At 40.3% G+C, this 27449-nt stretch overlaps 1 protein-coding gene across 1 annotated transcript in view; it reads left to right on the top strand.

Moving 5' to 3' along the window:
• Positions 1–27449, top strand: part of HERC3 (HECT and RLD domain containing E3 ubiquitin protein ligase 3) — a 52793-nt gene that overhangs the window by 5261 nt on the left and 20083 nt on the right. The window contains exons 2-12 of the mRNA XM_070949189.1: positions 4083–4347; positions 11776–11935; positions 12898–12974; positions 14075–14296; positions 16234–16325; positions 18305–18435; positions 18980–19140; positions 20187–20263; positions 21081–21205; positions 22333–22392; positions 25916–26027. Of these exons, the coding sequence (XP_070805290.1) occupies positions 4122–4347; positions 11776–11935; positions 12898–12974; positions 14075–14296; positions 16234–16325; positions 18305–18435; positions 18980–19140; positions 20187–20263; positions 21081–21205; positions 22333–22392; positions 25916–26027 (1443 nt within the window). The 5' untranslated portion in view covers positions 4083–4121. The remainder of the gene's footprint in view (positions 1–4082; positions 4348–11775; positions 11936–12897; positions 12975–14074; positions 14297–16233; positions 16326–18304; positions 18436–18979; positions 19141–20186; positions 20264–21080; positions 21206–22332; positions 22393–25915; positions 26028–27449) is intronic.

Below are 27449 nucleotides of genomic sequence, written 5' to 3'. Positions count from 1 at the left end.
TACTCCCTTAACCATTTCATTTTTCAACCTCTCTAGGCACGGTTTCATGTGAATTGAGCTATTAGTTAGGCTGCTATACTGTGGATAGCTAATTCTATCTACGGTAATTCTAATGTTACCGGATGCTTTCTACTGAAAGATTAAGTTGTCATAAAATATGAGGATGTGCTGTGCTTTTCCTCGCGCAGCTTCTGGTGGCATGAGCAAGCAATAAATTACCAACAATGTCTAGCAAAACACATTTGTTCTGGCATTAATGTCCAGCCAACAACAATACCGAGACTTACTTGCTCTGATGGGTGCTTTGCCAGCTGCAACGCTTCACATTTGGTTAGAAAGAAGTGTTTGGATTCAGTTTGGAAGAGACCAGGTGATAGCATCTTTTCCTCTTAAAAAAACAATTAAAAGGCATAAGCTTTTGTGAGCTGAAGCTCACCTCCTCGGATGCACAGAGTGGCTAGACTGGTAGATGATTTAATTTGGGATGAATCAGGAGGGAGGTGTTTCAGAACTTGAGGGAGAATGAATGTAGCACTCATCTGAAACTCATGAACACAGCTACATCTTGAAAATGCCTGCTTGTAGTAAAGTGCTCTATTTGCTCTTCTGTTTTCCAAAACACTCATCGAGTCATGGTGGCACAGTGGTAAAAGTGCAGTACTGCAGGCTACTTCTGCTGACTGCTGGCTGCTTTCAATTTGGCAGTTCAAATCTCACCAGGCTCAAGGTTGACTCTGCCTTCCATCCTTGCGAGGTGGGTAAAATGAGGACCCAAATTATTGGGGGCAATAGGTTGACTCTGTAAACCACTTAGAGAGGGCTATAAAGCACTGTGAAGCGGTATATTAGGTCCTATTGCTTATACAAATTAACAAGATAACTCCACAGTGCTATAAAAATGGCATTTCAAAGGTGTTTGTACAGGTGTTTGTACAGTAAAGCATTGTAAAGCGGTATATAAGTCTAAGTGCTATTGCTATTGAAACTCATGAACCCAGCTATGTCTGGAAAATACCTATTTATAAATAAGTCTTTTATTTGCTGTCTGTTTCCCAAAACCCTAATTGAAACTCATGAAAACAGCTACATCTTGATAATGCCTACTTGTAGACAAGTACTTGATTTGCTAACTTGCTTTCCAGAACCCTCATTGAAATTCATGAACACAGCTATGTCTGGAAAATGCCTACTTGTAGACCAGCGCTCTATTTGTTATCCTGTTTTCCAAAACCCTCACTGAAACCCATGAAAACAGCTACATCTTGTTAATGCCTACTGGTAGAACAAGAGTTTAAGAGTTTATTAGATTTCTATACCGCCCTTCTCCCAAAGGACTCAGGGCGGTGTACAACCATATTAAAACACATAGATTTTTAACCAATTATACCAACTATTCCATATTTTATAATAGTCTGATTCTTCTTTTTCTTGTAATTCTTTGGTTAACCTATCCATTTCAGCGCATTCTAAAATTTTCCCTATTACTTCTGTTTCACTTGGTATTTTTTCTTGTTTCCAATTTCTTGCGTAGGTTATTCTTGCAGCAGTTAATATGTGAATTGTAAGATATTTAATATCCTTAGGGTATGATTTGTTAAATATTCCTAATAAAAATGTTTCTGGTTCTTTTTCAATCTGTGTTTTTGTTATTTGTTCCAACCATTTTTTGATGTTAGACCAAAATTTCTTTGCTGCCGGGCATGTCCACCATAAATGATAGAAAGTCCCTTGTGCCTTTTTGCACTTCCAACAAATTGGGCTATTTTTAGGTTGTATTTTTGCCAATCTGGTTGGAGACATATGCCACCGATAAAACATTTTCAGTTGGTTTTCCTTGTATGCCGTTGCTTTCGTTAACTTTAGGTTTTCCTGCCAGAACTTTTCCCATTTTTCCAAAGGTATTGTGTGTTTGATATTTTGAGCCCACTTAATCATCGTTTCTTTGACTGTCTCTTCTTCCAATTTATAGCGTAGGAGAAATTTATAAATTCTACTAATTAATTTATTTTCTGAATCTAATATAATTTTATCTATTTCTTGTTTTTGATTGTAAATTTCATATGCCAATCAGCATTGTTTGGCCGACGGCACCCTGAGGAGTCCCTCTCTGTGGGAGCGTATTGGCTGGTGGGAGGTTGTTGCTGGCAGAAGGCGGTCTTGTATATACCCCGGTCCTAAGCCATGGAGCACTTTAAAGGTGGTAACCAACACCTTGAATCGCACCCGGAAGACCACCGGGAGCCAGTGCAGCTCACGCAGGAGGGGTGTTATGTAGGTGCACCGAGTCGCACCCATAACCACCTGCGCGGCCGCATTCTGGACCAGTTGGAGCCTCCGAGTGCTCTTCAAGGGGAGCCCCATGTAGAGAACATTGCAGTAGTCCAGACGTGACGTGACGAGGGCATGAGTGACCGTGCGCAGGGCATCCCGGTCCAGAAAGGGACGCAACTGGTGCATCAGGCGAACCCGATAAAAAGCTCCCCTGGCCACGGCCGTCATGTGATCTTCCAAAGACAGCCATGCATCCAGGAGAACGTGGATTGTGAACTAGAACTAGAAGTGCTCTAGTTGCTATCCTGTTTTCCAGAGCCCTCACTGAAACTCCTGAAAACAGCTACATCTGGAAAATCGCTCCCACAGAGAGGGGCTCCTCCGGGTGCCGTCGGCCAAGCAATGTCAGCTGGTGACCCCCAGGGGGAGAGCCTTCTCTGTGGCGGCTCCTGCCCTCTGGAACGAATTGCCCCCTGAGATACGGAGGATTCCCAACTTACGCACCTTCCCCCGGGCCCTCAAGACGCTTTTATTTCAACAAGCCGGGCTGGCCTAATTTTAATTTTTTAATTGTTAATTCTTAATTTTAAATGTCTAAATTGGGTAGCTTTATTTTAATTAGATGGGCCAAACTATTTAATATTTTTAAATTGTTTTTAAATTTTATATTTGTGTGTTTTTATGCTGGCTGTACACCGCCCTGAGTCCCTTTGGGAGAAGGGCGGTATATAAATTAAATTAATAAAAATAAAAATAATAATAATACTACTTCTACTTGTAGAAAAGTGCTCTGTTTGCTACCCTGTTTTTCCCCAAGTGCTTCTTCCTAGTTGAATTTGACGCATTGTACTTTGTTGTGACCTGTAGGTTTTAATTGTCTGAAGTAGAGAGGAGTACTTTTGCAATATGTACTGTAAGCACTTGCAACATCTTATATAATTTATTCTTTCCAGCATGGGGTAATTAAGCATGACTTGAGGATAAACAGTTAGCAGCAAATCTGTTTTCCTTGAGGGTAGGAATAAAAGAGCAGAAGAATTCCACTCTTCTTGATTATGGTTAATATAGTTCATTGTTCAGCACATTTGGCTGTTTGTTTCCACTGATAATGTGGGGAAGGGAATAAGAGAAGTTTGTAGTTAGGCAGTAATGATCAGCAGAGCAGAAGCTGCCCTTTCAAAAGTGACAACCTGAGATTTCAACACAACTATTGCTGCAGCTTTTTCTCAAGAATCAGAACAAGAAATAAAATCTCTGCTTTTCATTAGCGTCCCACAATGGGCAAGTGAACTGGCAGAGACTTCTGGATAAAGAACTTAATAGGAGCCGTGGTGGCGCAGTGGTTAGAATGCAGTATTGCAAGCTAATTCTGCTGACTACCAGCAGTTCGAGTCTCACCGGCTCAAGGTTGACTCAGCCTCCCATCCTTCCGAGGTTGGTAAAATGAGGACCCAGATTGTTGGGGTAAATAGGCTGACTGTAAACCACTTAGAGAGGGCTGTAAAGCACTGTTAAGCAGTATATAAGTCTAAGTACTATTGCTATTTGGGCCACTTTATTGAAGGAGATTGAACAGCAACTAGTAGAAGCAGGAAAAATGTGATCTGGGAAATTCATTTTTATCTGCTACACGAAATATGACTAGTGTAGCAAACTACACTGAGAATGAGTTAATTCCCAGCTGTTCTAATAAAGTCTATTTGTTTTCGAACTGTTTGTATTTAATACTAACTACTTGGGCCTGGGTCACAGCAATCCCTATTATTTTCTTTTTTTTGAGAGAGAGATATTTCTTTTTCTTTCATCTGCAGGAAAATTTCAAGATCCATGCCTTGCTGAAAGCGGAGAAGATGTTATGTTGGGGATATTGGTCTTTCGGATTTCCTGGCTCAGATAGTACTCTGCAGGCGGTCATCCCTGAACCTCAGACCACTGAATTCGTTCACGAGAGGAGTGTCAAGGAAGTGGCTTGTGGGAAACACCACTCTGTGTTCTTGCTGGAAGATGGGGAAGTTTACACCTGTGGGGTGAACACCAAAGGCCAACTCGGTCATGAGAGAGAAGGTGGCAAGCCAGGTGGGTTGATTTTGAGCTCTTGATTCCAAATCCTTTCATTTTCATGATTTGTCTCTGTTGGCATTTATTGTTTCTAATAGTTTTGAGGGAAAAATTGAAGGCAAACGAACAGGAGAAGAACATCATGGCTTCAAAATCTAAGAGACTGGTTTGGACAAAACTCAACAGCACTTTTTCATGTGGCTGTTGTTAAAAATAGGATCACCATCTAATGTCCGATGACAGATATGGCACAAGAAGAAGAAGAAGAAGAGTTTTGAATTATCATTCTTATATTTATGTTTTTTCTGTGACTGTATTGTTAATCAGGGGTTCCAAATGTTGGGGTTTTTTTGCTGATGAGCACATCTGAACTTTTGAAAGCAAGTTAGAGGACACTTTCACAAACAGGGTTTGTTGTGACACGTGCTCCAAACGGTGGAAACATTGGGGAGCGATATTATCAATACTGTGTTTGATAGTAGATTATTTGAATTATTTGTGGGGAGTGACCAGTATAAGAAAAGTTAAGAAAAAGTTAGGACTTTTTAATGGTGAACTAAGAGTCTCTATAAAACTCTATAATGAGAAGGTAATTTCCTTCTCCTCTAGAAGATCTGGCTTAAGTTCAGTGGTGAAATCCAAATTTTTTTTACTACAGGTTCTGTGGGTGTGGCTTGGTGGGCGTGGCAGGGGAAGGATACTGCAAAATCTCCATTTGCACCCCATTTTGGGGACAGCCAGAGGTGGTATTTACTGGTTCTCTGAACTACTCAAAATTTCCGCTGCTGGTTCTCCAAACTGCTCAAAATTTCCACTACCGGTTCTCCAGAACCTGTCAAAACCTGCTGGATTTCACCCCTGCTTAAGTTGCTCTTTCTATCTGACCTCAAAATAACCTTTGTCAGGAACCATGAAGTGTCACGTCCAGAGTGTGTCTTGTTCAAATTATATCCTTCTCCTTACACTTGCAGCAACAAGAGCACCCTGTTTCAGTTTGTCCATGATGTTGACAGAGAGCTAAAAGAATGCTGGTAGTCTCTTACTCATTCAGATTTTGGCAGCTTTGCAAACAGTTGCTTTCCCAAAATCACTAAAGCAGCTTTCTCTCTCCTCTGGTCTGATGGATAGAAAGTCTCAGATGATATAGATTTTATGGACTCTATTTCAAATTCTAAAAGGTAGGGATGGGGAAGTCTCTTTATAGACACAGACTGTGCTTTGCTTTTTTAAAATGTTACGGTCTCAGGCAGGGGTGGGATTCTACTGGTTCGGACCGGTTCAGGCGAACCGGTAGCTCCGATGATCAGCTGGGAGCGAACCAGTTCGCTCAGACGATCAGGTTGGCCCGCCCACCCGCCCCTGCACTTTACTTACCTTTCTCTTCTCAGCTGATTGGCACGGCAGAGTGGATTGCTGCGCCTCAGCTGTGTTACTCCCAGGTGGTAACACAGAAGGTTAGTATTTGTAAAACTGTGCATGTGTACATAAAGAACGTAATCACCGAACCGGTTGTTAAACCTACAGTGTCCCACCACTGATCTCAGAGATGTGAGGAGGGCATGGTGGTATCATATTCCTGCCTTAGGCATGAAAGCCACCTGGGTGATTTTGGGCTGGTCACTGTCCCTCAGCCCCACTCACCTCACAAGGTGGTGGTTGTTGTGGGGAAAAGAGGAGGAGAAAGGAATATAACAGAGTTGGAAGCAGTGGTGAAATCTTCCCGTGGTTTGTCACCGGTTCACTGCCTGTGCATGCGTGGTGCGCGCCAAGCGCATGATGCGTGTACACATGCACAGTACGCATCAAATGTGCACTTCGCGTGGAAAAAGGAGGGTTGGGAAGGTAAGTAGAACAGCGAGGGGGGGAACAGCTATGTCGCGTGATTTAGATTCACTAGAAAGCAGGATTTCCTGCTTTCTAGCGATTTTAAATTGCGCAGGACAGCTGATCATCGGAAAGGTAGCTTTTCTTTACTACCGGTTCGCCTGAACCGGTAGTTTTTATCACTACCGGTTCTCCTGAACCGGTGCGAACCAGTAACATTTCACCACTGATTAGAAGGCATCTTGGAGGTCTCCTACCATGTTTCCCTGAAAATAAGACCCTATCTTATATTTTTTTAACCCTAAAATAAGCGCTTGGCCTTATTGCCATGCACTCAAAAGCCCGATTGGGCTTATTATCAAGGGATGTCTTATTTTGGGGGAAACAGGGTAGTTTTGGGTAATTTTAGTATGTTTCATCATTTCTGTCTTAAATTTTTTTACTGGGCTGATTTCAAATACTTTAAATATTTGTTTTATCAATCTAATTGGATATTTTCCCTGTTAAGCCTAAACTACTTTGAGATACCCCAAACCATGGAAATAAGGAAATTGTCAGCCAGCATTCCAAACATTGATGATTGAACAAATACAAAACAAAACCTTTAGTGTTTCTATATGTATTATTGAAGGTAGAGAAGTGAAAAAGTTTGTAGCTACCCTGTTTCCCCCAAAATAAGACGTCCCCTGATAATAAGCCCAATCAGGCTTTTGAGTGCATGGCAATAAGGCCAAGCACTTATTTGAGGGTTCAAAAAAAATATAAGACAGGGTCTTATTTTGGGGGAAATACATATTGGGAAAAATTCGTTTATCTTTTGAAGTGGCCCCAATGGTAACAAGTTTTAAAAATAAATTTCTCCTTTTACAATCATGTTCTCATGGATTTTCCTTCTCAACCTATTTGCCTGCAGAACCAATAGTCCAGTTTAGTACTGTTATCCCCCACAGATTATTCCCACACAAACTGAGGTTTTTGGAAAATAATTATATTTTGCCATCTGCAGGGTAGATTTTGGAAACATGCCTGTAACGTGTTGTTCTTTTCCAATATGAATACAGTCTGGTCTCTAGCTTGGTTAAGAAATGCAAAACATATGTACTAACTTGAGGATAGTTTGGTCAAACTTCCATAATTCAGTTTGTTTATTCCACTAAATTCATGTGTGTCTCCAAACCAACAATTTTTAAACGTTGGCCCTTTGAAAGGACCAAAATTCTTTTGGATTTGGAATTTTACTTTTTTATTTTCAAAATGTATATATGGTTGCATATAACAAAAAATTCTGAGTGATTGACAATACTGTAGAAAGCCAATATAAAACAAAGTGAACAATATAATTAAAAACGAAACCAATAAATACAAGAGCCGAGGTATCTCACAAACAATTCACAGTCCCAAACAAGGGGTGGGCTGCTGGGGGTTTGCAGGGGTTTGGGAGAACCTCTAGCTAAGAGTCTGTGCAGTTCGGACAACCCGCAAATCCCACTCCTGGCTGGACCCGCCCACCCTGCCCCTCCCAGGAGTCCCCACGCAGTCTGTTTTGGATGCAGGTAAGTGCAAGGTGTGCACGGAGGCTCAGGGAGGGCGAAAAACGGGCCTAACGGAAGTTCGGGAAGGCTGGAAACGGGCTCGTTTCTGGCTTCCAGAGGGCCTCTGGAGCCTGGAAAGGTCGTTTTCGCCCTCCTGGAGGCTCAAGGAAAGCCTCTGGAGACCGGGGAGAGAAAAAATGCCCCTCCCGGTGGCTCCAGCGCCAGTACCCGTCCCCCCAGGTCAACAGGGCTAGGGCTGGCAAGAGTTCGTTTGCGGTCGCCACTAAGAGAAGGGGGGTGCAAGCTACGATTTGCGGGAATGGCCTCCGTGAGGCCATTCCGGGTGGATGGCAGGTGCACGTGGGGCATGTTCCCCCACCATTCGCCCCCCCCACCTCATCTCATGCTGTTTGCACGGGAAGCAAATTAAAACTTGCCATGATTGCTGGAGGCAGCAGCCTGAGCAGAACCGGCAAAGCAGCTGGTCAGTGCTCCGGCACCAGTTCCCCTGCAGTGGGCCTATGTTTAGGGGCCTCCTGCACCTGAAAAATAATAAGACCCTCCCGATAATAAGGCCAAGGCCATATTTCGGGGGTCAAAAGAAAATAAGACCCTTTCTTATTTTCGGGGAAACACGGTAATTGTCACCTGCAAAACACCTCCCCTTTTGCTCCTCCTTTATTCCCTCTGGGAGGGGCCATTCATCGTCCACCTGTGGCCTTACTCCCAAGTCAACCCTTGTTCTTTAGCTGTTCCCTTCGTCTGGCAACTCTGCGCATGCACACACTGGAAACAGGCTCCAGCTGTTTGTCTGCCTCACTGATGCTTGACTCCAAAGGCAGCTGATAACTGGCATACGGCTCTGGCCTCCTCTCTGCCTCCGACGCAGAGCCCTCATCAGAGCCTTCCCCAGACTCCTGGACTGGCCCATGTTCCTCCCCAACCTCCTCACTGTCCAAATCTGCTGCCAGATCTGCTGGCCGCTGGCCGGCCACAACAGGGGCTCAAAAACGCAGAGACACTCAGTTTGGAGTTGCAATCAGTTTATCCTTGTTTATGCCCTCACCACTTCTAGGCATTGGGTAAGCACCCTGAAGCCATCAAACTTGCACAGTCTGAGATGGCCCAACTAAGGGAATTCTGCATATCTTTTCTACTTCCCCTGGAACTCAAGTGGCATCAAAGGAACAAGCTGCACTGTCCAAAATTACATTCCATCTGGAAGGTTGCTGAAATCCATCTGCTTTGAAATTCTGTGCAGCCTCTTAAAGGAAACTAGGAGAGGCTGTTCTCCCGAATTGCTATTTTCAGTCTGACGAGTTCTTGATAATAATGTTAGGGTGTTAACTGGAGATCATCTCAGATATATTTTTCACCGCTTCATAGCACTTTCCTAGAAAGCTCTGGGAAATTGAAGAGTAAAAGAGTGTGCCTTAATAGTCTTCGCATGCTAAATGAATGTCTTGGTCTCCTGTTAAATTGTTTTTAGCTTGACACTTGAGAGATTTGTCAGGAACAGTGCACTGAATACTGGTAAAGCATCACTGCCCATTTTATCCCAGTATAATGGAGAAACAAGAATTTCTCCTTGCTATGTAGAGCAGGGGTCGGCAACCTTAAACACTCAAAGAGCCACAAAATTCCTTTGTGAGAAATCTGTAATATGTAAACTGGGAGAAAAAAAAAAAACTAAGGTAAACTGATTTGAGGATAAGGTCAAAGGATTAAAATTAGACAAAATGTTGTTTTATAAAATATAATAAAAATGGAGTGGTATTGAATTGAAATTAAGAATAAATGGTGATAACATTGTAAGGTAAACACTTAACAAGAGGTTAGAATATTGTAAAAATTATTTTGATATGACTTGTATAAGATATAAGATAAAGAAGAATAAAGATATGTTTAGAATTGTTATGCAGATGTAAAAATGAGTGAAAGTGAATTTGAAACTAATTTTGGATCGATATAATGGATTTATATAGATGAAAATGTTAAATTTGAGTTAAAACTGGTTTTTTTTAAGTTTTGAATTTCTTTTTTATCTTCTCTCCTTTCCTTTTTTGTTTACTTATAAAAGATGTAATGGAAATTGTGAATTGAGCTTGTGAAAGGAATGTAAGCGTGGTAACCACCTATGACCGGATCGAGATTTTTGCTCTTGAAAGTTATGTTTTATGTTTAAATTTGGAAAAAATAAATAAAAAATATTTACAAAAAAAAAAAAGTCCTAACCAGAAGCTCCCATTCCAATTCTGGAGCCCACCGGAAGTCCGGTCCCCACATCAAAGTCTCCTCCTAGTGTGATGTCCTTTTTCCTCTGCTGACGAGAAGTCCAGTTCTCCCACCATAGAATCTCCTCCTAGCGTGGCATCCTTTTTCCTCTACCTGTCCTAACCAAAAGCCCTATCGATTGTGGAGCTGACCAGCAACAGGGAGCCGCAACAGAGGGATAAAAGAGCCACATGAGGCTCCAGAGCTGCGGGTTGCTGACCCCTGATCTAGAAAAAAAGATTCTCGTGGAGGGTAGTTGCAGTTTAGCATTATGGGAAACTGGCAACACTACAGTTTTGTAACAGAACTAGCATGGAGTAGACAATAGTGGGGACAGAGGAAAAAATTGGCTGATACAGTACTGGCCAAAATTGTGGAAACCTTTTGGGAAAAGTGTATTTTTGAGGTCTGATGGCTAATAACACTACTTTTTTTTGGAGTTTCAAGATAATCATATTCCACTGCTGGAATGGCCTGGGAATAGCCCAGACATTAACCCAATTGAAAATTTGTGGAGCCGACTAAAGAAACTTGTTAGTCAGAAGCAACCCAGCAATAAAACCCAGTTAATAGAAGCAATCATTCCATCTTGGTTTCACATTATAACAGCTGCAGAACTAAAAGACTTGGTTCACTCCATGGGAAGATGTTGTAAGGCTGTCATTCATGCTAAAGGTTACCCAATTAAGTATTAACTGATATGGTGATAATATTTGTGTATCTCGTTTTTTCTATGGTGATATTTTTGTATATCTCGTTTCACTTTTCTTCTTTATAATTGCTATTCTAATAGCAAATCCTTCATAAAAGTTACATTCTTGATTAAATTATCTTTCCATTGATGTATAATTTTAGTACTACTCTCAAAAAAAGTGGTGTTATTAGCTAGTTTTAGAAAATACACTTTTCCCAAAAGGTTTCCATAATTTTGGCCACTACTGTATCTGTATCAGATGGCATAATATTTAGGGAAGTTTCAGACATGCAAATTGGATATTTTTAGATGCGTAGTAGTGTTCAGTTATGATAAGTTGCAGGAGGAACCAAATCTTTGAAGAACCATCTTTTGCCAGTCATATGTACCTGACCCACTAGAGAGGGGGGAGGCAGGGAATGTTATGGGTCCTTTCTCCTTAAGAGGTCCATCTAGCAGGTCCAAGAAGAATGGCCTTCTCTATGGTGGCTCCTTCTCTCTGGAGGGAAATAAGATTGGCCCCTACTTTGACAGTCCTTCGCAAGGCCCTGAAGATCTAGTTTTGCCAATGGGGCTGGGGATCCCAGAGTGGGATGGAGCCCATCAAACGACTCATTTGATTTTGTCGCAAGATTGATGGGGGCTTATTTTTTATTGTTTTTGTATTGGGTTTTTATCCTTGTCATCTGCCTGGACTGAAAGTGAGGTGGACGGCCACATACATGTTCTTAAATAAATAAATCTTTTGTTTTGGAAATAGAAATCTTCTAACTACTTTTATGTTCTAGTCCAGGGGTCTCCAACTCTGGGAGTTGAAGTCCACAAGTCTTAAAGTTGCCAAGGTTGGAGACCCCTATTCTAGTCCACTTGCCTGATGGAGAATTCTGAAAATTCAAAGGTTTTCAGCAGTTTTGCACAACTTCAAATGACCTACAAGATACTACCTCTTTATATTTAGGAGTTGAGGCTCATGGTCAACTCAGCTATGATAGCTTTAACGAATCTTGGGTTTTGAGCTCTCTCTCTTCTTCCCCTTCCACTCTTTCTGCTTCGAAGGGTTGCATGAGGTAAAAGGTTTTGGATTCTTGGAAAGGTTCAACCTTTCACTTGTTTTTCCCTCAGAACAAATTGATGCTTTAGCCGATCAGCACATTGTCCATGTGGCCTGTGGTGAGTCTCATAATGTCGCGCTTAGTGACCAAGGCCAGCTTTTTTCCTGGGGCGCAGGAAGTGATGGGCAGTTGGGCCTTACAACGACGGAAGATGCTGTAACAATTCCAAGGTAAAGATGAGAGATTATGCTTGTCGGACTTTTCTTATTCTTGTGGAAGATTGCAGATTGATTTCAAGGAAATCTGTTTTTCCATAAAAAAGTGAAAGACAGTGGAAGATTGCAGATATATTAACAGAGGGATAGAATCAAGATCATGTGAAGTGTTAATAACTCTATAATAGCTTAGTAAGGCCATTGGAATACTGCATTCAGTTTTGGTCGCCACGATGTAAAAAGATGTTGAGACTCTAGAAAGAGTGCAGAGAAGAACAACAAAGAAGATTAAGGGACTGGAGGCTAAAACATATAAACAACAGTTGCTGAAATTGGGTATGCCTAGTTTAATGAAAAGAAGGACTGGGGGTGATATGATAGCAGTCTTCCAATATTTGAGGGGCTGCCACAAAGAAGAGGGGGTCAACCTATTCTCCAAAGTACCTGAATGCAGGACAAGAAGCAATGGGTGGAAACTAATTAAGGAGAGAAGCAGCCTAGTACTAAGGAGAAATTTCCTGACAGTTAGAACAATTAATCAGTGGAACGGCCTGCCTTCAGAAGTTGTGGGTGCTCCATCACTGGAAGTTTTAAAGAAGAGATTGGACAGACATTTGTCTGAAGTGATGTAGGGTTTCCTACTTGAGCAGGGGTTAGACTAGAAGACCTCCAAGGTCCCTTCCAACTCTGTTATTCTGTTACATGCAAGTGATTTAATAGACATCTCTTGATTCATTTTTGTGTCCTCTGTGATATTCATCCACTAAGTACATGATTATATTTAATAATAAAGCACTCCTATGTTTCTTGTTTTCTTTTAAAATTCAAGCCAATAATGTTTTAGGACTATGATAATATTGCCTAAATTAGTCTCACTGTTACAATCTCTGTAATAGAGATGATAATAATGAAAACCAGGTAATTATATTACACCTCTGCACGTTTGTTAAAGTGTGTAATTTATTTTATTTTCTTAGGTTAATAAAAAAGCTAAACCAAGAGATGATCCTGCAGGTCTCGTGCGGGAACTGGCATTGTCTAGCTCTAGCAGCTGGTATGACCATTTTAACATTTAATAATTCAACTTTTCTTATTAAATTACCCTTCCAGTTAAACAAGTTTCTACTCAATGATAGTAACAGTTCTGGGAAAAGTTTCAAAAAGAGGATGACCCTCACTTCTTTTTCTTGTCAACAGAAGATAATGTTTCTAAAAATGGTAATTCTCTGTAATATCTGAAATATACTAGTTTCAACAGTAGAATTTCTCAAAAGTACATCTATTCGGCACGCTATAAGTAGTTCTTAACATACAACTGTAATGGAGCTATAATGACTGGGGAATTCTGGGAGCTGAAGTCCACAAGTCTTAAAGTTCCAAGATTGGACACATTTCACTAGACCAGGGGGAGTCAAACCCGATCGCATTGCAGGCTGTATCGTGACGTATCAGGATGTTTTTTGCCTTTGCGGAGCTGGGGTGGGTGTGGCCTGCGCAGGCTTGGGTGTGGCCTGTGTGGGCCGTATCCAACCTGCTGGCCGCCAGCTTGACAGGCCTCCACTAGACCAAACTGGCTCTCTCTAATTATCTCAAATATATATATATATATATATATATCTCGATATAAGATGGGTAGCTGTATAAATGTTTTAAAGAAATAACATGTTAGCTTTTCTTCATGTGATTGCAATAGAGGTAGTCCTTGACTTGCGACCATAATTGAGCCCAACATTTTTGTGGTTAAGCGAAACGTTAGTTAAGTGAGTTTTGCTCCATTTTATGACCTTTCTTGCCACCGTTATTAAGCGAATCACTGCAGTTGATAAGCTAGCACCCCGGTTGTTAAGCAAATCTGGCTTCCCCACAGATTTTGCTTGTCAAAAGGCTGCAAAAGGTGATCACGTGGGACACAGCAGCGGTCATAAGGACAAACCAGTTGTCGAGCATCTGAATTTTGATCACATGATTGATCATGGGGAATGCTACAAAGGTCATAAGGGTGAAAAATAAGCCTCTTTTTTCACTGCCATTTTAACTTTGAGTGTTCACTAAATGAATGGTTGTAAGTCGAGGACTACCTATATGCTGGGAGGTGAAAAAAGTTTGTTTTTTTTCTGAGCTCTGGGTTTTATTTCTCCCCTCCCTCCCCCACAGATGGACAGTTCTTTGCATGGGGACAGAACAACCACGGACAACTTGGGCTCGGTAAAGAATTCCCTTTGCAGGACACTCCTCAACGTGTCAGATCGCTTGACGGGGTCCCGTTGTCTCAGGTGGCTGCAGGTGGAGCACACAGCTTTGCTTTGTCCCTCTCAGGAGCTGTGTTTGGCTGGGGGAAGAACACCTCTGGACAGCTGGGTTTGAGTGACGAGAAAGGTACTTAAAAGATGTCTTTTCTCCAGATGTTGCAGAAGTTTCCAACTCAATTCTTCCGTTTTTTCCTCAGAGATTTCTTCATGCTGCTTCTCTCTCTCAGCCCAAGCGTATCTCTTTTTATTATTATTATTATTATAATTTTTTATTATTATATTTTAATACAAACAGTCATCTTCCATTAAACAGTGTGTCGTCTGGGTACAAATGTCTTATGCAATAACAATTAAAATTTACAGCCATATTCTTTATTTGCCTATTCTTAATACTGATATACATAGCATATCTAATACTGTAACAATTCTCTTCTAAGCTTATTTAATTCTATTAATATATTTTCTGTATTTCACTCATCTACTTTTATTTCTAACTTTCATATTTATTCTCTAGCCATCGGTAAAATAGTTCCCATACAATATAATATTCAGTTTGTTCCTTCTCTTTAATTACAAGTGTTAACCTATTCATTTCTGCACATTCTAATATTTTCCTAATCACATTCTCATCCGTAGGAATATCTTCACTTTTCCAATTTTGCGCAAATACAATCCTAGTTGCAGTTATTACATGAATAATTAAATATACATTCTCTTTACTATAACTTTCTAGTAAAATCCCCAACGAAAATATTTCGGGTTTCAAATCAATATGTTGTTGTGTCATCTTCTCCAACCACGTATATATTTTTGTCCAATATTTTTTGGCTTCTGTGCATTTCCACCACATATTATAATACGACCCAGGTGCCTGGTGACATTTCCAACATTTAGCTGATTTGTCTTTAAACATCTTTGCCAGTCTTACCGGTGGAAAGTGCCATCTATAAAACATCTTAGCCCAAGCGTATCTCTGAACAGCCACAGAAATGGAAAGGAAGAGAGGGAGATTTTAAGGAGATGAAACTCTTTCCTTCTCTTTTCTGCCTAGTTCAGATACTTAACCATCTCTGTGTATTAATCGGCCTGGTGGAATTGATATGAGGCCCATTACAACTGTGTGGTTGGGCATGTATTTTTCTTTAGTGGAATGGCCTTAAAACATTGCCATTGTGCTTTATGAAAATCCTTTATGAAAAGTGAGCTGTCATCATCCGTTCTGTTGACGAACCCAACTAAAGCAAGCACACTGGAAACCTGCCAATGTCTCAATGCAAAACTTTATTGAGTACATCATTTTGATACTATTGAAGGCAATACCAGCTCTATCTAATTCCCATGCAAACCCACATAGTTACCTTATAGAATTCCCCCTCACCCCTTTTAGTGCAGGTCACATTGTCCAATTGACTATCATTGTATTGTTATGAGAAAGAGTCTCTGGTTTTGGCTGACACCTGCAGATGTGTCCTTGGCCCTCAGGGCTTTCCTCCTTGAAGTCTGGAGCCTGCATTCCGTCTCACCTTTTCCTCCCCCCTAGTCCTTTGGCAAGTTGAGAAGCGATAATGGTTGCAACAACATAAGCATGCTTTGATCTTGACACAAACTCAGTCAAAATGCTTACAGGGTAGAAGCCATTCCTTCTGCTTTTCCCTTGGGGAAGATCCATCATGGAGGATTTTAAGTCTTTGAATGGGGAGCCTTCTTTGTGGGCTTCCTTCTCTTGTTCATACAATTGTGGGTAGCTGCAAAAGAGAGGCTTGGCAAAAAGTCCTCCTTACACAGAAAAAAAAAAGGCTGTTAAATATTACAGCCATCAGATTCCAGAAGACCTTTTAACCAGAATTTAGTGAAGGCAAGCTTAGTAAATTTCCCCAATCTGATTACCCTACGCATTGTCTTCAGCCACTCAAATCTTCCAAGCACCATGGCCATCCTTGAGAATTCTAGCAACTGGTCTGCAACATTTGAAGAACAAGCGGTCAAATAGGACCTGGGATCTGTAGCAGTTCCTTTCTCCTTGGAATAGCCAAGTTTTATAGCTTTTTATACTCTTTAATGCAGATCGGGAATCTCCTTGCCATGTGAAACTTTTAAGGACTCAAAAAGTTGTCTACATCAGCTGTGGAAATGACCATACTGCTGTTCTGACAAAGGTAGGAGAGCATCTTTTAAATGTTGGCTATGTGTCTAAGGCAGCGCTATAATTGATCATAAATTGGCTGGTACTTGAGAGCGGGAAGGACATTCTTTCTCCATCCAATCATAGTAGTATTGCTATTTGATATGTGCTAGCACTTTAGCGTATACAAGCAAAATGATCCAAATAGAATCCAATAGAAGAAGCAAGTATTAACAATAAATATTACAATTTAGTTGAAAACATTTTGAAACGAAAGGCCCTTCCTGCTTCCTAAAGAACATTTTTGAACTTCAGGAGTTTGGACTTCAAATATCTTTCAAAGAGGAGTAGGTTCCAAAGAATAGGACTGAAATGGAGGGTAGCATTTCTGATGTAAGTAAAAACTAAATGCCTGTAATTTAGAGGTGTCAAACTCACGTCGTCACAGCTGCGTTATGTGACGTATTGGGACTTTTCCCCCCTTTGCTAAACCGGGCATGGGCGTGGCCAGCACATGACGCATCCGGCCTGTGGGCCGGGAGTTTGACAGCCCTGCCCTAATTTCACATACCAACCGAGGAGCATAAATTGTAATCAAGTTATTCTAATAACCGAGTGTATGTGTATGACTGGGACATTCATCACTAGCAATTTAAATTGGTAATATTCTTGAAGACCCAGCAAGTGTCTAAATATTTTTTCCCATAGTTCAACAATTGGATGATCTCAAGTAATTCTGTTTGGAGAATATTTAGGCATATGCACTGTTTTCTTAATTTATAGTATTTTCTTTTTCTCTGTCTCCAAGTATACTGACATAAGTGCAAATAATTTGTATAAAATTGCATGCATATATTTTAGTGCTTGTTCATTATTTAGTACATCAGAGAGGTGGGGTTTTAGCACATAAGAAATGTAGACTTAGTTCTTTGTTTAGTGCTTAAGAAATGTACCGTATTTTTCGGAGTATAAGACGTACCTTTTCCTCCAAAAAAGGAGGGTGAAAATCTGAGTGCGTCTTATACTCCGAATATAGCCCCACCCAGCCTCTCAAACGGAGGTTTCAGAGGCTGAAAAAAGCCTCAGAAATGAAGCTTCAGAAAAAAGCCTCCAAACAGAGCTTCAGAAAAAAAAGCCTCTGAAAGGAAGCTTCAGAAAAAAAGCCTCCAAACAGAGCTTCAGAAACGAAGCTTCAGAAAAAAAGCCTCAGAAATGAAGCTTTAGAAAAAAAGCCTCAGAAACGAAGCTTCAGGAAAAAAGCCTCAGAAATGAAGCTTCAGAAAAAAGCCTCCAAACAGAGCCTCAGAAACAAAGCTTCAGGAAAAAAGCCTCAGAAATGAAGCTTCAGAAAAAAAGCCTCCAAACAGAGCTTCAGAAACGAAGCTTCAGAAAAAAAGCCTCAGAAATGAAGCTTTAGAAAAAAAGCCCCAGAAACGAAGCTTCAGGAAAAAAGCCTCAGAAATGAAGCTTCAGAAAAAAGCCTCCAAACAGAGCTTCAGAAACGAAGCTTTAGAAAAAAAGCCTCAGAAACGAAGCTTCAGGAAAAAAGCCTCCAAATAGAGCTTCAGAAAAAAAAGCCACTGAAAGGTAGCTTCAGAAAAAAAGTTTTTTCTGAAACAGAGTTTCAGAATTTCAGAATTTTCAGAGGTTGAAAAAAAAGCAAGGCACAGAGCTCACAACCAATGAATCTGTTGCTAAAATTCACCTCTGGGAACAGCTGATTGGGGGTTTTCTGGGAGGCCGATCCACCCAGCAATCAGCTTTTTTCTTATTTTCCTCCCCAAAAACTAAGGTGCATCTTATACTCTGAAAAATATGGCATATCCTTTTCCCCCCCTTCATTTCTTCCTCTTTCATACCATAGCCAATTAAAATTTTCCCCAAAAAGTTTGTATTCAAAGTTGTTGAGATTTCTATCAGAACTGTTTGCTTTAGGGCTCTGAAGAAGGAACTTATTTGGGGTCAAAGGAAGCTTTACTCTAAATGAAAATGTTCTTGTGATCTTTGTTGCAGAGTGGAGGAGTGTTTACCTTTGGTGCTGGTTCATGCGGACAACTTGGTCATGATTCATTGAACGATGAAGTCAACCCTAGAAGAGTTTTGGAGCTGATGGGCAGTGAAGTCTCCCAGATCGCTTGTGGTAGGTGAGTGGCCTTTTGGACAAATCTTTTCACAAGGACAAAGGTTGTCAGCCTGGCTTAAACAAACAGAAAATAAAATTTAGAGGAAAGTGAACTCTCAGGAGAGTTAATCAGTAATGTTGGATGCTCCTTATTATATGTTTGGTGTCCAAAACTGTTCACTTTGATCAGTGTTTCTCAACCTTGGAAGCTTGAAGATGGATGGACTTCAACTCCTAGAATCCCCCAGCCAGCATCTCCGAACCACCCGCCACGATCGCTACCGGATTGGGCAATCTGGGAGCATTTCACCCCTGGATCAGGGGTGTCAAACTGGCGGCCCGTGGGCCAGTTGCTTCACGCGCAGGCCACGCCCACCCAGCTCTGCGAAAGGAAAAAACGTGACGGCAACGTGACGGGGTGAATTTGACACTTGTGAAATAGATGAATGGTCAGGAAGGAAAAAAAAAAAGAGTTGTCCTCTTTCAAGTTCAGTTTTGCACTGAATATAATTGGTTGTTGAAGATGAACTGCTTTACAAACGGTTTGGTTATTTTGATATTTTCAGACAGCACACTCTAGCCTTTGTGCCTTCTTCAGGAATGATCTATGCATTTGGCTGTGGAACGAAAGGCCAGCTGGGAACTGGACACATCTGCAGTGTTAAATGTCCTTCTCCAGTCAAAGGCCATTGGGCAGCTTATGATGAGCAGATCTCTGGTAGAGCAGGTAAGTGACTAGAATTGTATTTGTTTCTTTAGCGTATGGCGTTGTTACATTAGCCAGCAGACTACAGGTAGTCCTCGACTTACAACAGTTCGTTTAGTGACCATTTGAAGTTCAAACGGCACTGAAAAAAGTGACTTATGACCGTTTTTCACCCTTACGACCTTTGATGCATCCCCATGGTCACATGATCAACAATACAGTACAATACAATACAGTACAATACAATTCTTTATTGGCCAAATGTGATTGGACACACAAGGAATTTGTCTTTGGTGCACATGCTCTCAGTTCAGATGCTTGGCAGCTATTTACGATGGTTGCAGTGTCCTGGTGTCACGTGATCAGCTTTTGCAATCTTCTGACAGTCAAAGTCAACGGGCAAGCCAGATTCACTTAACAACCGGGTTACTAATTTAACAAATGCAGTGATTCACTTAACAACTGTGGCAAGAAAAGTCATAAAATGAAGCAAACTCACTTAACGAATGTTTCAGCGAGCAACATAAATTTTGGCCTCAATTGTGGTTGTAACTCAAGGACTACAATGCTAATGCAGAGTAGTGGTTTGGCTGCCTGTTTAGCAGCTGTGGTAGGTACACGCTTGCACGCTTCCCATGGCGCACCACAGGAGGGCGAGCTGGTTTCGCACCAGAAAAGAAAGATGGTCTCACAACCAGGAAGGTTCCGAATCAGCAGGATTCTGCCGCCTGAAGCGCTGGCTCCACCAAAGTGGTACCTATTTATCTACTCGCATAGAACATGCTTTCAAACTGCTAGGTGGGCAGAAGCTGAGGTGAGTGACGGGAGCTCACCCTGTCGTGGTGCTCAGGTCTCAAACCGCTAGAGCAGAAACCATCTCTGGGGTCATTAAGCTACTGAGCCATTACTCTAGTGACTGGAAGAGAGCAGGATATACAGGATACCAGTTTTTGGATCCCAACCCCAACCCTTCAGGCTATATGAATTTTGGTTTCCAAAAGAAAGACAAATGGGATATTTATGATGTCTGATGGTTTTAACTAATACTTGTCAATCTTCTTCAACAGATGCTTGCCCGTATTATATTGTTAAACATATATTCTCTGGAGGAGACCAATCATTTGTAATTTGCTCAGGAAAAGAGGTAATGTAAAGCTTTATGGACTTTCCATTATATCTTTTATAGTTACAGGAAGGGAAATACTGAATTGTGCGTAAAGGCCATGCACCTTTTCCAGTGTGGCTAAAGCTCATGCAGCCCCCATCCTGTTTTTTGTATGAAGAGACCCCCGCCCCTGAAATTATGCTGCTCTTATTGCTGGGCAAAATAAATAAATTAAATGAATCTATCACTTACAGGTAATTATAAATAATTCCCAATCTTGAAAGAAGAGGCAGCAAAGTATATTACAGCCTCCTCTACCTATATCAAATTACATTCTTTCTGCAACTTTCAGCTGCAAAAAAATAAAATAAAAATGACAAAGTTTTGTTTCTTGCCATAACACCAAAATCCACAAGAACCGAGAATTATCTAGCTTGAATCTTTAGTCCTAAATGTAATGAAAGAAATAAGGCAGTATTTCTCAACCTTGGCAGCTTTTAAGATGTGTGGCCTTCAGTACTGCTGATGGGGGAATTCTGGGAGTTTGAAGTCCCACAAGTTGCCAAAATTGAGAATCCCCGGAGTAAGAAATGGACAGATGCATGAAATGAAATGGGAAGGATCCACAAAAAAGGAAGTTTGGGGAAATGCTAGGTAATCTTCTTGTAGTTTGTCCAGGATTATGAATTGCACGTTTGCTCGGAGGAGGGGAAAGGTGCCCACAGAGAGTAATCCAGGGCAAATCTGCCCCCCCCTCCCGGAAAGTTACTCTCAGTGTAACAAAAGCAGCAGTGATGTCTCTGGTGCTCCTTCCGTTCACAGTGAATCCCTCTTTGAAATCTGCACCTTCTTACAGAATTCTCTACCAGCTGATGATTTCCGGACCATAAATCACAGTGACCACACGTGTTTGATTAATGACAACACAATAGACATGTGGAGGCAAAAGCTTTCTGAAAGAAATAACTCTAATTCGGTGAAGTAGGTTCACTTCTGTTCAATTTGTAAAGAATTATTGTGATAAGTGGGCATTTGCGGGCTGCCAGTTTGAGAGGCCTGATCTAGTCCAATTCATTATCCAAAATGATAATCAGTTTCATAAATTATGGATTTGTGGTTTAGCAGCTCTCTTGACCTCATGGAATCCCACGTCCAGCCTGATACTTTTAACCACTATATCAAACCCGGTCTCTTAATGATATAATACACTTTTACTCATACATCATACTCATGCATTTAACGACTCCATAATCCCTTGTGGGGTGGAGTCTGGGCAACTGAATGGAGCTAGCAGAGTGTTTAATGGCCAGATGCCCTTCCTGTTGCCAATGCGGAGTTTTATTCAGCAGATATATTCTCAGTGTGCCCAGAGAGAGAAATATCTGCCTCTACCTAGGATTGAACTCACAATCTCCTGATTGTTAGGCGAGAGCTCTACCTCTAGGCCACCGCACCACTCCAATACTTAACTCATACATAATGGTATAATTTAGAAGAATAGTATTTAGCCCTTAGACTTATATATCACTTCATAGTGCTTTTACAGCCCTCTCTAAGCAGTTTACAGAGTCAGCATATTGTCCCCAACAATCTGGCTTCTCATAGTGTCAAGCTGTTCAAGAGAATCTTTTAATGGTGTGTCATAAAGGGTTTTTTTCTTGAGCCAGAGGTTTGTTCATCAGATTTTTAGCCCAAATTTTTCAATCACTTCTTATCAAATTCTTCTCTGCTGAATTAAAGAATCCATTTGGCATTTCTAGATTAGTTGTGTGTGGTATATTTTAAGTCAGTGTGTTAAGAGCAAAGGCAATTGAACAGATTAGAGAAAAAAGGGTGAATAACAATTAGGTTCAGTTACTACATTAATCCATAATCTGATTTGATTAATTTTGGTTATCATGTCATAGGAACTCAGTTTGTTAGAGTTTGTGAATAGCGTCTTGTAGCGTATTATGTAAACACAAGGCAATTTCAGCTCAGTAAGTCAGATAACTGTGGATAAGCAAATCAAGGCAGTATATGAAAAATTACATGCAATTCCTAAGCAATATAAGCTTTAACCAGTTTTCTTGTCTTTTGCTTACTTGCGTTTTCCTTGTTCTAAGCAGTGAGGTTGTGCAGATCTTATCTTCACCAGCTTGCTGGAATGGAAGCTTCCTTGAAAACAAGTAAGTAGCTTAAAATGGGGAAAAAAAAATATTTGGCTAACTTTCCAATCCAGCTTTTGAAATGTTAAATCGGTATAAATCACTAAACTTGGACCGCTGATAATTGACTAGATTTGATTCAGGGAAGAGAGATACTGGTTTTATAGCTTCCTCTTTTATAGTAATTTTTAAAGTAAAGATTATACAAGTAGTCCTCGACTTACGACCACAATGAACGGACCAAAATTTCTGTTGTTAAGTGAGACATTTGTTAAGTGGGGTTTGCCTCATTTTACGACCTTTCTTGCCACAGTTATTTATTTTATTTATTTTATTTCCAAAAATTATTAAGTGAATCGCTGAAGTTGATAAGTAAGTAACCCAGTTTTTAAGTGAATCTGGCTTCCGCATTGACTTTGCTTGTCAGAGGGTCGCAAAAGGTCATCACGTGACCCCAGGACACTGAAACCGTCATAAATATGAGTCGATTGCCAAGTGTCTGAATTTTGATCAGATGGCCATTAGGGATGCTGCAAAAGTCGTAAATGTGAAAAACAATCATAAGTTCCTTTTTTCAGTGCCGTTAGAACTTTGAATGGTCACTAAATGAACTGTGTTAAATTGAGAACTACCTGTACAGTACATGTAGTCCTCAACTTACAACCATTAATTTAGTAAACATCCAAAGTTACAATGGCACTGAAAAAAGTAATTTATGACAGTTTTTCACATTTATGACTGTTGCAGCATTCCTGGGATCACGTGATCACTTTTTGCAACCTTCTGACAAGCAAAGTCCATGGGGAAGCCAGATTCACTTAAAAACCGGGTTACTTACTTATCAACTTCAGTGATTCACATAATAACTGTGGCAAGAAAGGTCGCAAAATGGGGCAAAACTCACTTAACAGCTATCTCGCTTAGCAATAGAAATTTTGAGCCCCATTGTGATCTTAAGTCGAGGACTACTTGTAATTACACCAGTAAAAATCAGCATAAACTAAAAAAATGTAGAAAAATAAAATGAACAAGTAGAAAGTGCGGAAAAGAAAAAAAAGGAGAAAAGAAAGAAAAACATGAATATAGTAAAGCAAAAAAACCAAAAAACCCATAGAAGTGAATTCTCACCTTCAGCACAGATATAATATTTTTAGTAATTTATAATCTTTTCTTAAAGTATAGCAAATAATCTTTTATTCCCATATTCCATTTTTTTATCTGTAAAGAAACCTACAAAAATTATTGTCATTTCAATCCTGGTGTCAGGAGAAATTGATTAAGTGTTACAGAGATCACATATCAATATTAACCCTGATCAAATACAGCTGTTTTATATTCCTTCCTTTTACTTCTAACAATCTTAATTTTTAGTCCATTCAAATAATGTTATAGAACTTGACTTCTTTTCATTTTTTTTCATTGTCCCTTCTCTTGAGATTCTCCAAAATGTTACCAAGCTTCTTTTGTAAATCCAATATAGGAAAATTATCCAGGTCACTCTTCTGATTTATTGTTTGCATGTCCACTTTAATTATGAAGCCAGTTTCTTTTTTATATCTAGCGTAACATCTTTTTCCATGTCATTCTTGTAGGCTTTCATTTGTAAATCCATTTTAAACTCAATCTTAATTAGGGAGCACATGATCCTCTGTCATAATATATTTTAGACACAATCTTTCCATAGAGGCAGATGTCTCTGTGGACAGTATTAAAAATAACCTCTGAGTCCATTGTTCAGAAATATTCTTCAGTATATCCAATGTTAGAATATTCTGGTTCTATAGCTTCCTGATACAAGAAAGAGGCAGGATTTTTTTAAAAAGGAAAAAAAGTTTGATCTCACGGAGTTGCCGTTCTTCATAACTTATGGGGAGAAACAAAAGATTATTGTGATAACTTACCATATTTTTCACACTATAAGACGCTAGTGTCCTTGCAGAAAACAGCCTGGTCAGCTTCAGCAGGTTATCATAGCCTCAGCCCGTGGCTCGTCAGGGCTCCACTCTGTTGCACCCACCACTGGTCAACTGAGCTGAGTTGTCACTGACCCTGGGAAACGCTGGAGGCTTTGCTGCCGAGCAGCTGATTGGTGGTTGGATCTGCCTCCCAGAATACCGCCAATCAGCTGTTGTAGGCGGTGGAGATCGCCACCGCCTATAGCTTCCAATCGTCACCATTTGCTGCCACCGATTGCCTTCAATGCCGCTGCCGATGGCCATTCAGTGGCGGCGGTGAACGGCGGCAGTGATAGGCAGCGGCGGCAATCCCTGCCACCTACAACAGCTGATCTGTGGTATTCCGGGAGGCCGATCCAATCGCCAATCAGCTGCTCAGCAGCAAAGGCTCCAGCATTGCCGTCACCATGCCAACCCCCTCTCCCCCTCCCGACCGCAATATTCGCTCTATAAGGTGCACAGACATTTCCACCCACTTTTGAGAGGGGGGAAGTGTGTCTTATAGTGTGAAAAATATGGTATATCTAATATATGGGTAGAGAGGATGGGGCAGTGAGTAAGATTTTGGCTGAATTGCCATATTGCCAGAGGTCTATGTATCCAGAATGGTGGACACAGACTTCCAGGAACTGCTTATTTCTATTGTCTTGTGTTGTTATGGCAATAGTACTTATGTCTCAGAAGCTATATTTAGCTCTTTGTATCTGCATGCTTTAGCAGGGAATTGGTAAAAATATATGATTAAATGGAGCCTCCTCTTCTGTCAAGAGAACATCGGCTGTAGTTGCAGCTCCTAATAACTGACTCAGTGGTTTACTTGCAAGCTCACCAATAAGAAACATGAGGTTGGTATTTGGTACTGACAACTTACGAAAATTCTCTTTCACTGCAAAATGTTGTAGACGCTAATTTGTGGAGACATCTAATGTTCAGTTACATGATTTGTAATGTTGCAGATTCTTTTGCTGGTCTCATATCTGATATGAAGGTGTCATTACAATTTGTTCCACTCCATCATAAAGAGAACTATCAGAACTTCTTAATTGGATCAATTATTGATCCATTTGTTTCACTTGTGGGTACAATTTGCTCTGGGCCAAGAGTTACATTTTGCTTTTTATTGGTTTGATGGTGTTTCTGCTTTCAAAATTGAGCAAATCTAAAGGAAGGGGAAAAAAACCCTGTAAATTTTAGAAAATATAAACTTATATCCCCTCATTAAGGAAGGGTGAACTATTTTAAATTCAGGCTGCTTTGAATCCATTCACTGTTCCATGTATGGAAAAGATATTCTGAATTCAAAATTCTTTGAGTTGAACTTTATATATTTGAGAGCTGTTGTAGCCGACCGGATTCTATCTGGAATTTAGGAATATAAAATAATCCTGAAAAAAATTCCTTAATATTTGGTTCTGTACTTTGGATAGGGTTCCACTTCTGTAGATGATATTTGTATGAGAAATTTAGTCATATATACTTATAGGTTGTAAGCTAAAATAACAGCTTGCTGTTTTTATATTCGGTGCATTGCATGCCTAAATTCTTTGCTCCAAGAAAAACATGATATAAATGTGCTTATTCTTTTCTAGAATAGATGAACATTTTAAAACGAGTCCCAAAATTCCAGGGATTGACTTGAATTGCACCAGAGTGATGTTTAATAAGCTAATGACATCTCAGCATTCTACATTGCGTGACCAGGTACTGAAACTTATAGTAGTAGTAGTGTTAAACCAAGTGTTTGCTTCCTTCTGGGAGTATTTAAGGAGAAAACTCAAGATTAAACTCTTTTCCTCCACTTGCTGCCTGGTAGATTGTGGGAATGCCTGGGGGACATTAGGTTGAGAAAGCTTGAACGGTAACTTCAAAGAATTGATTCATTAGTGCAAATTAAACTATTGGAATTAATTCTGGCACAAGCATATCAGTTTTTTCCCCCTTGATAAGTAAAAACAAAATTATGCATTTTACGTCTAACACATGTCTGGATACTCATCCCGTTGTTTTTTTCCTGATGGTTTTGAAATTTGAAACTAATCTCAAATTTGAAATTAACTAATCAGTGAAAGAACTAACCTAGAACTAAGGAGAAATTTCCTGACAGTGAGAACAATTAATCAGTGAAATGATTTGCGTCAGAAGTTGTGAATGCTCCAACACTAGAGAGTTTTAAGAAGAGATTGGACAACCATTTGTCTTGAATGATATAGGGTTTCCTGCTTGAGCAGGGGGTTGGAAGGTCCCTTCCAACTCCTGTTCTGTTCTGTTCTGTTCTGTTCTGTTCTGTTCTGTTCTGTTCTGTTCTGTTCTACTCTACTCTACTCTACTCTACTCTACTCTACTCTATTCTTCTGTACTGTTCTTTAAAAAAAAGTTTAGAAAACAATTTTAAATTAGGATCCATCCAGTTCCAGGGATGCCATGAAGCAAATCCTGGCTTGAATTTTTGAGGATTTGCCACACAGAGATTCCTACAGGATCACTTTGTCAATATAATGAAAACAATATTGCACCATTGTGGTGCAATATTCCACCATTGTGGAATAAGCGCCATTCTTTTCATAGGTGGGGCTTATATTATGATAGCATATCATTTCCACTAGAATAGAATAGAATAGAATTCTTTATTGGCCAAGTGTGATTGGACACACAAGGAATTTGTCTTGGTGCATACGCTCTCAATGTACATAAAAGAAAAGATACATTCGTCAAGAATCATAAGGTACAGTACTTAATGATAGTCATAAGAAAACAGTCAATATAAATCTTAAAGATACCAGCAACAAGGTTACAGTCATACAGTCATAAGTGGGAGGAGATGGGTGAGAGGAATGATAGATTAATAGTACTGCAGACTTAGTGAATAGTTTGACAGTGTTGAGGGAATTATTTCTTCAGCAGAGTGATGGTGTTTGGGAAAAAACTGTTCTGGTGTCTAGTTGTTCTGGTGTGCAGTGCTCTATAGCGTCGTTTTGAGGGTAGGAGTTGAAACAATTTATGTCCACGATGTGAGGGGTCTGTAAATATTTTCACAGCCCTCTTTTTGACTCGTGCAGTATACAGGTCCTCAATGGAAGGCAGGTTGGTAGTCATGGTTTTTTCTGCAGTTCTAATTATCCTCTG

The sequence above is a fragment of the Pituophis catenifer genome, unplaced genomic scaffold, assembly GCF_029215685.1.
Source record: "Pituophis catenifer annectens isolate HBS135680 unplaced genomic scaffold, rPitCat1.0.hap2 SCAF_8, whole genome shotgun sequence".
Taxonomy (NCBI): domain Eukaryota; kingdom Metazoa; phylum Chordata; class Lepidosauria; order Squamata; family Colubridae; genus Pituophis; species Pituophis catenifer.
The sequence above is the reverse complement of the archived record's forward strand: the minus strand, read 5'-3'. Positions and strand labels throughout refer to the sequence as shown.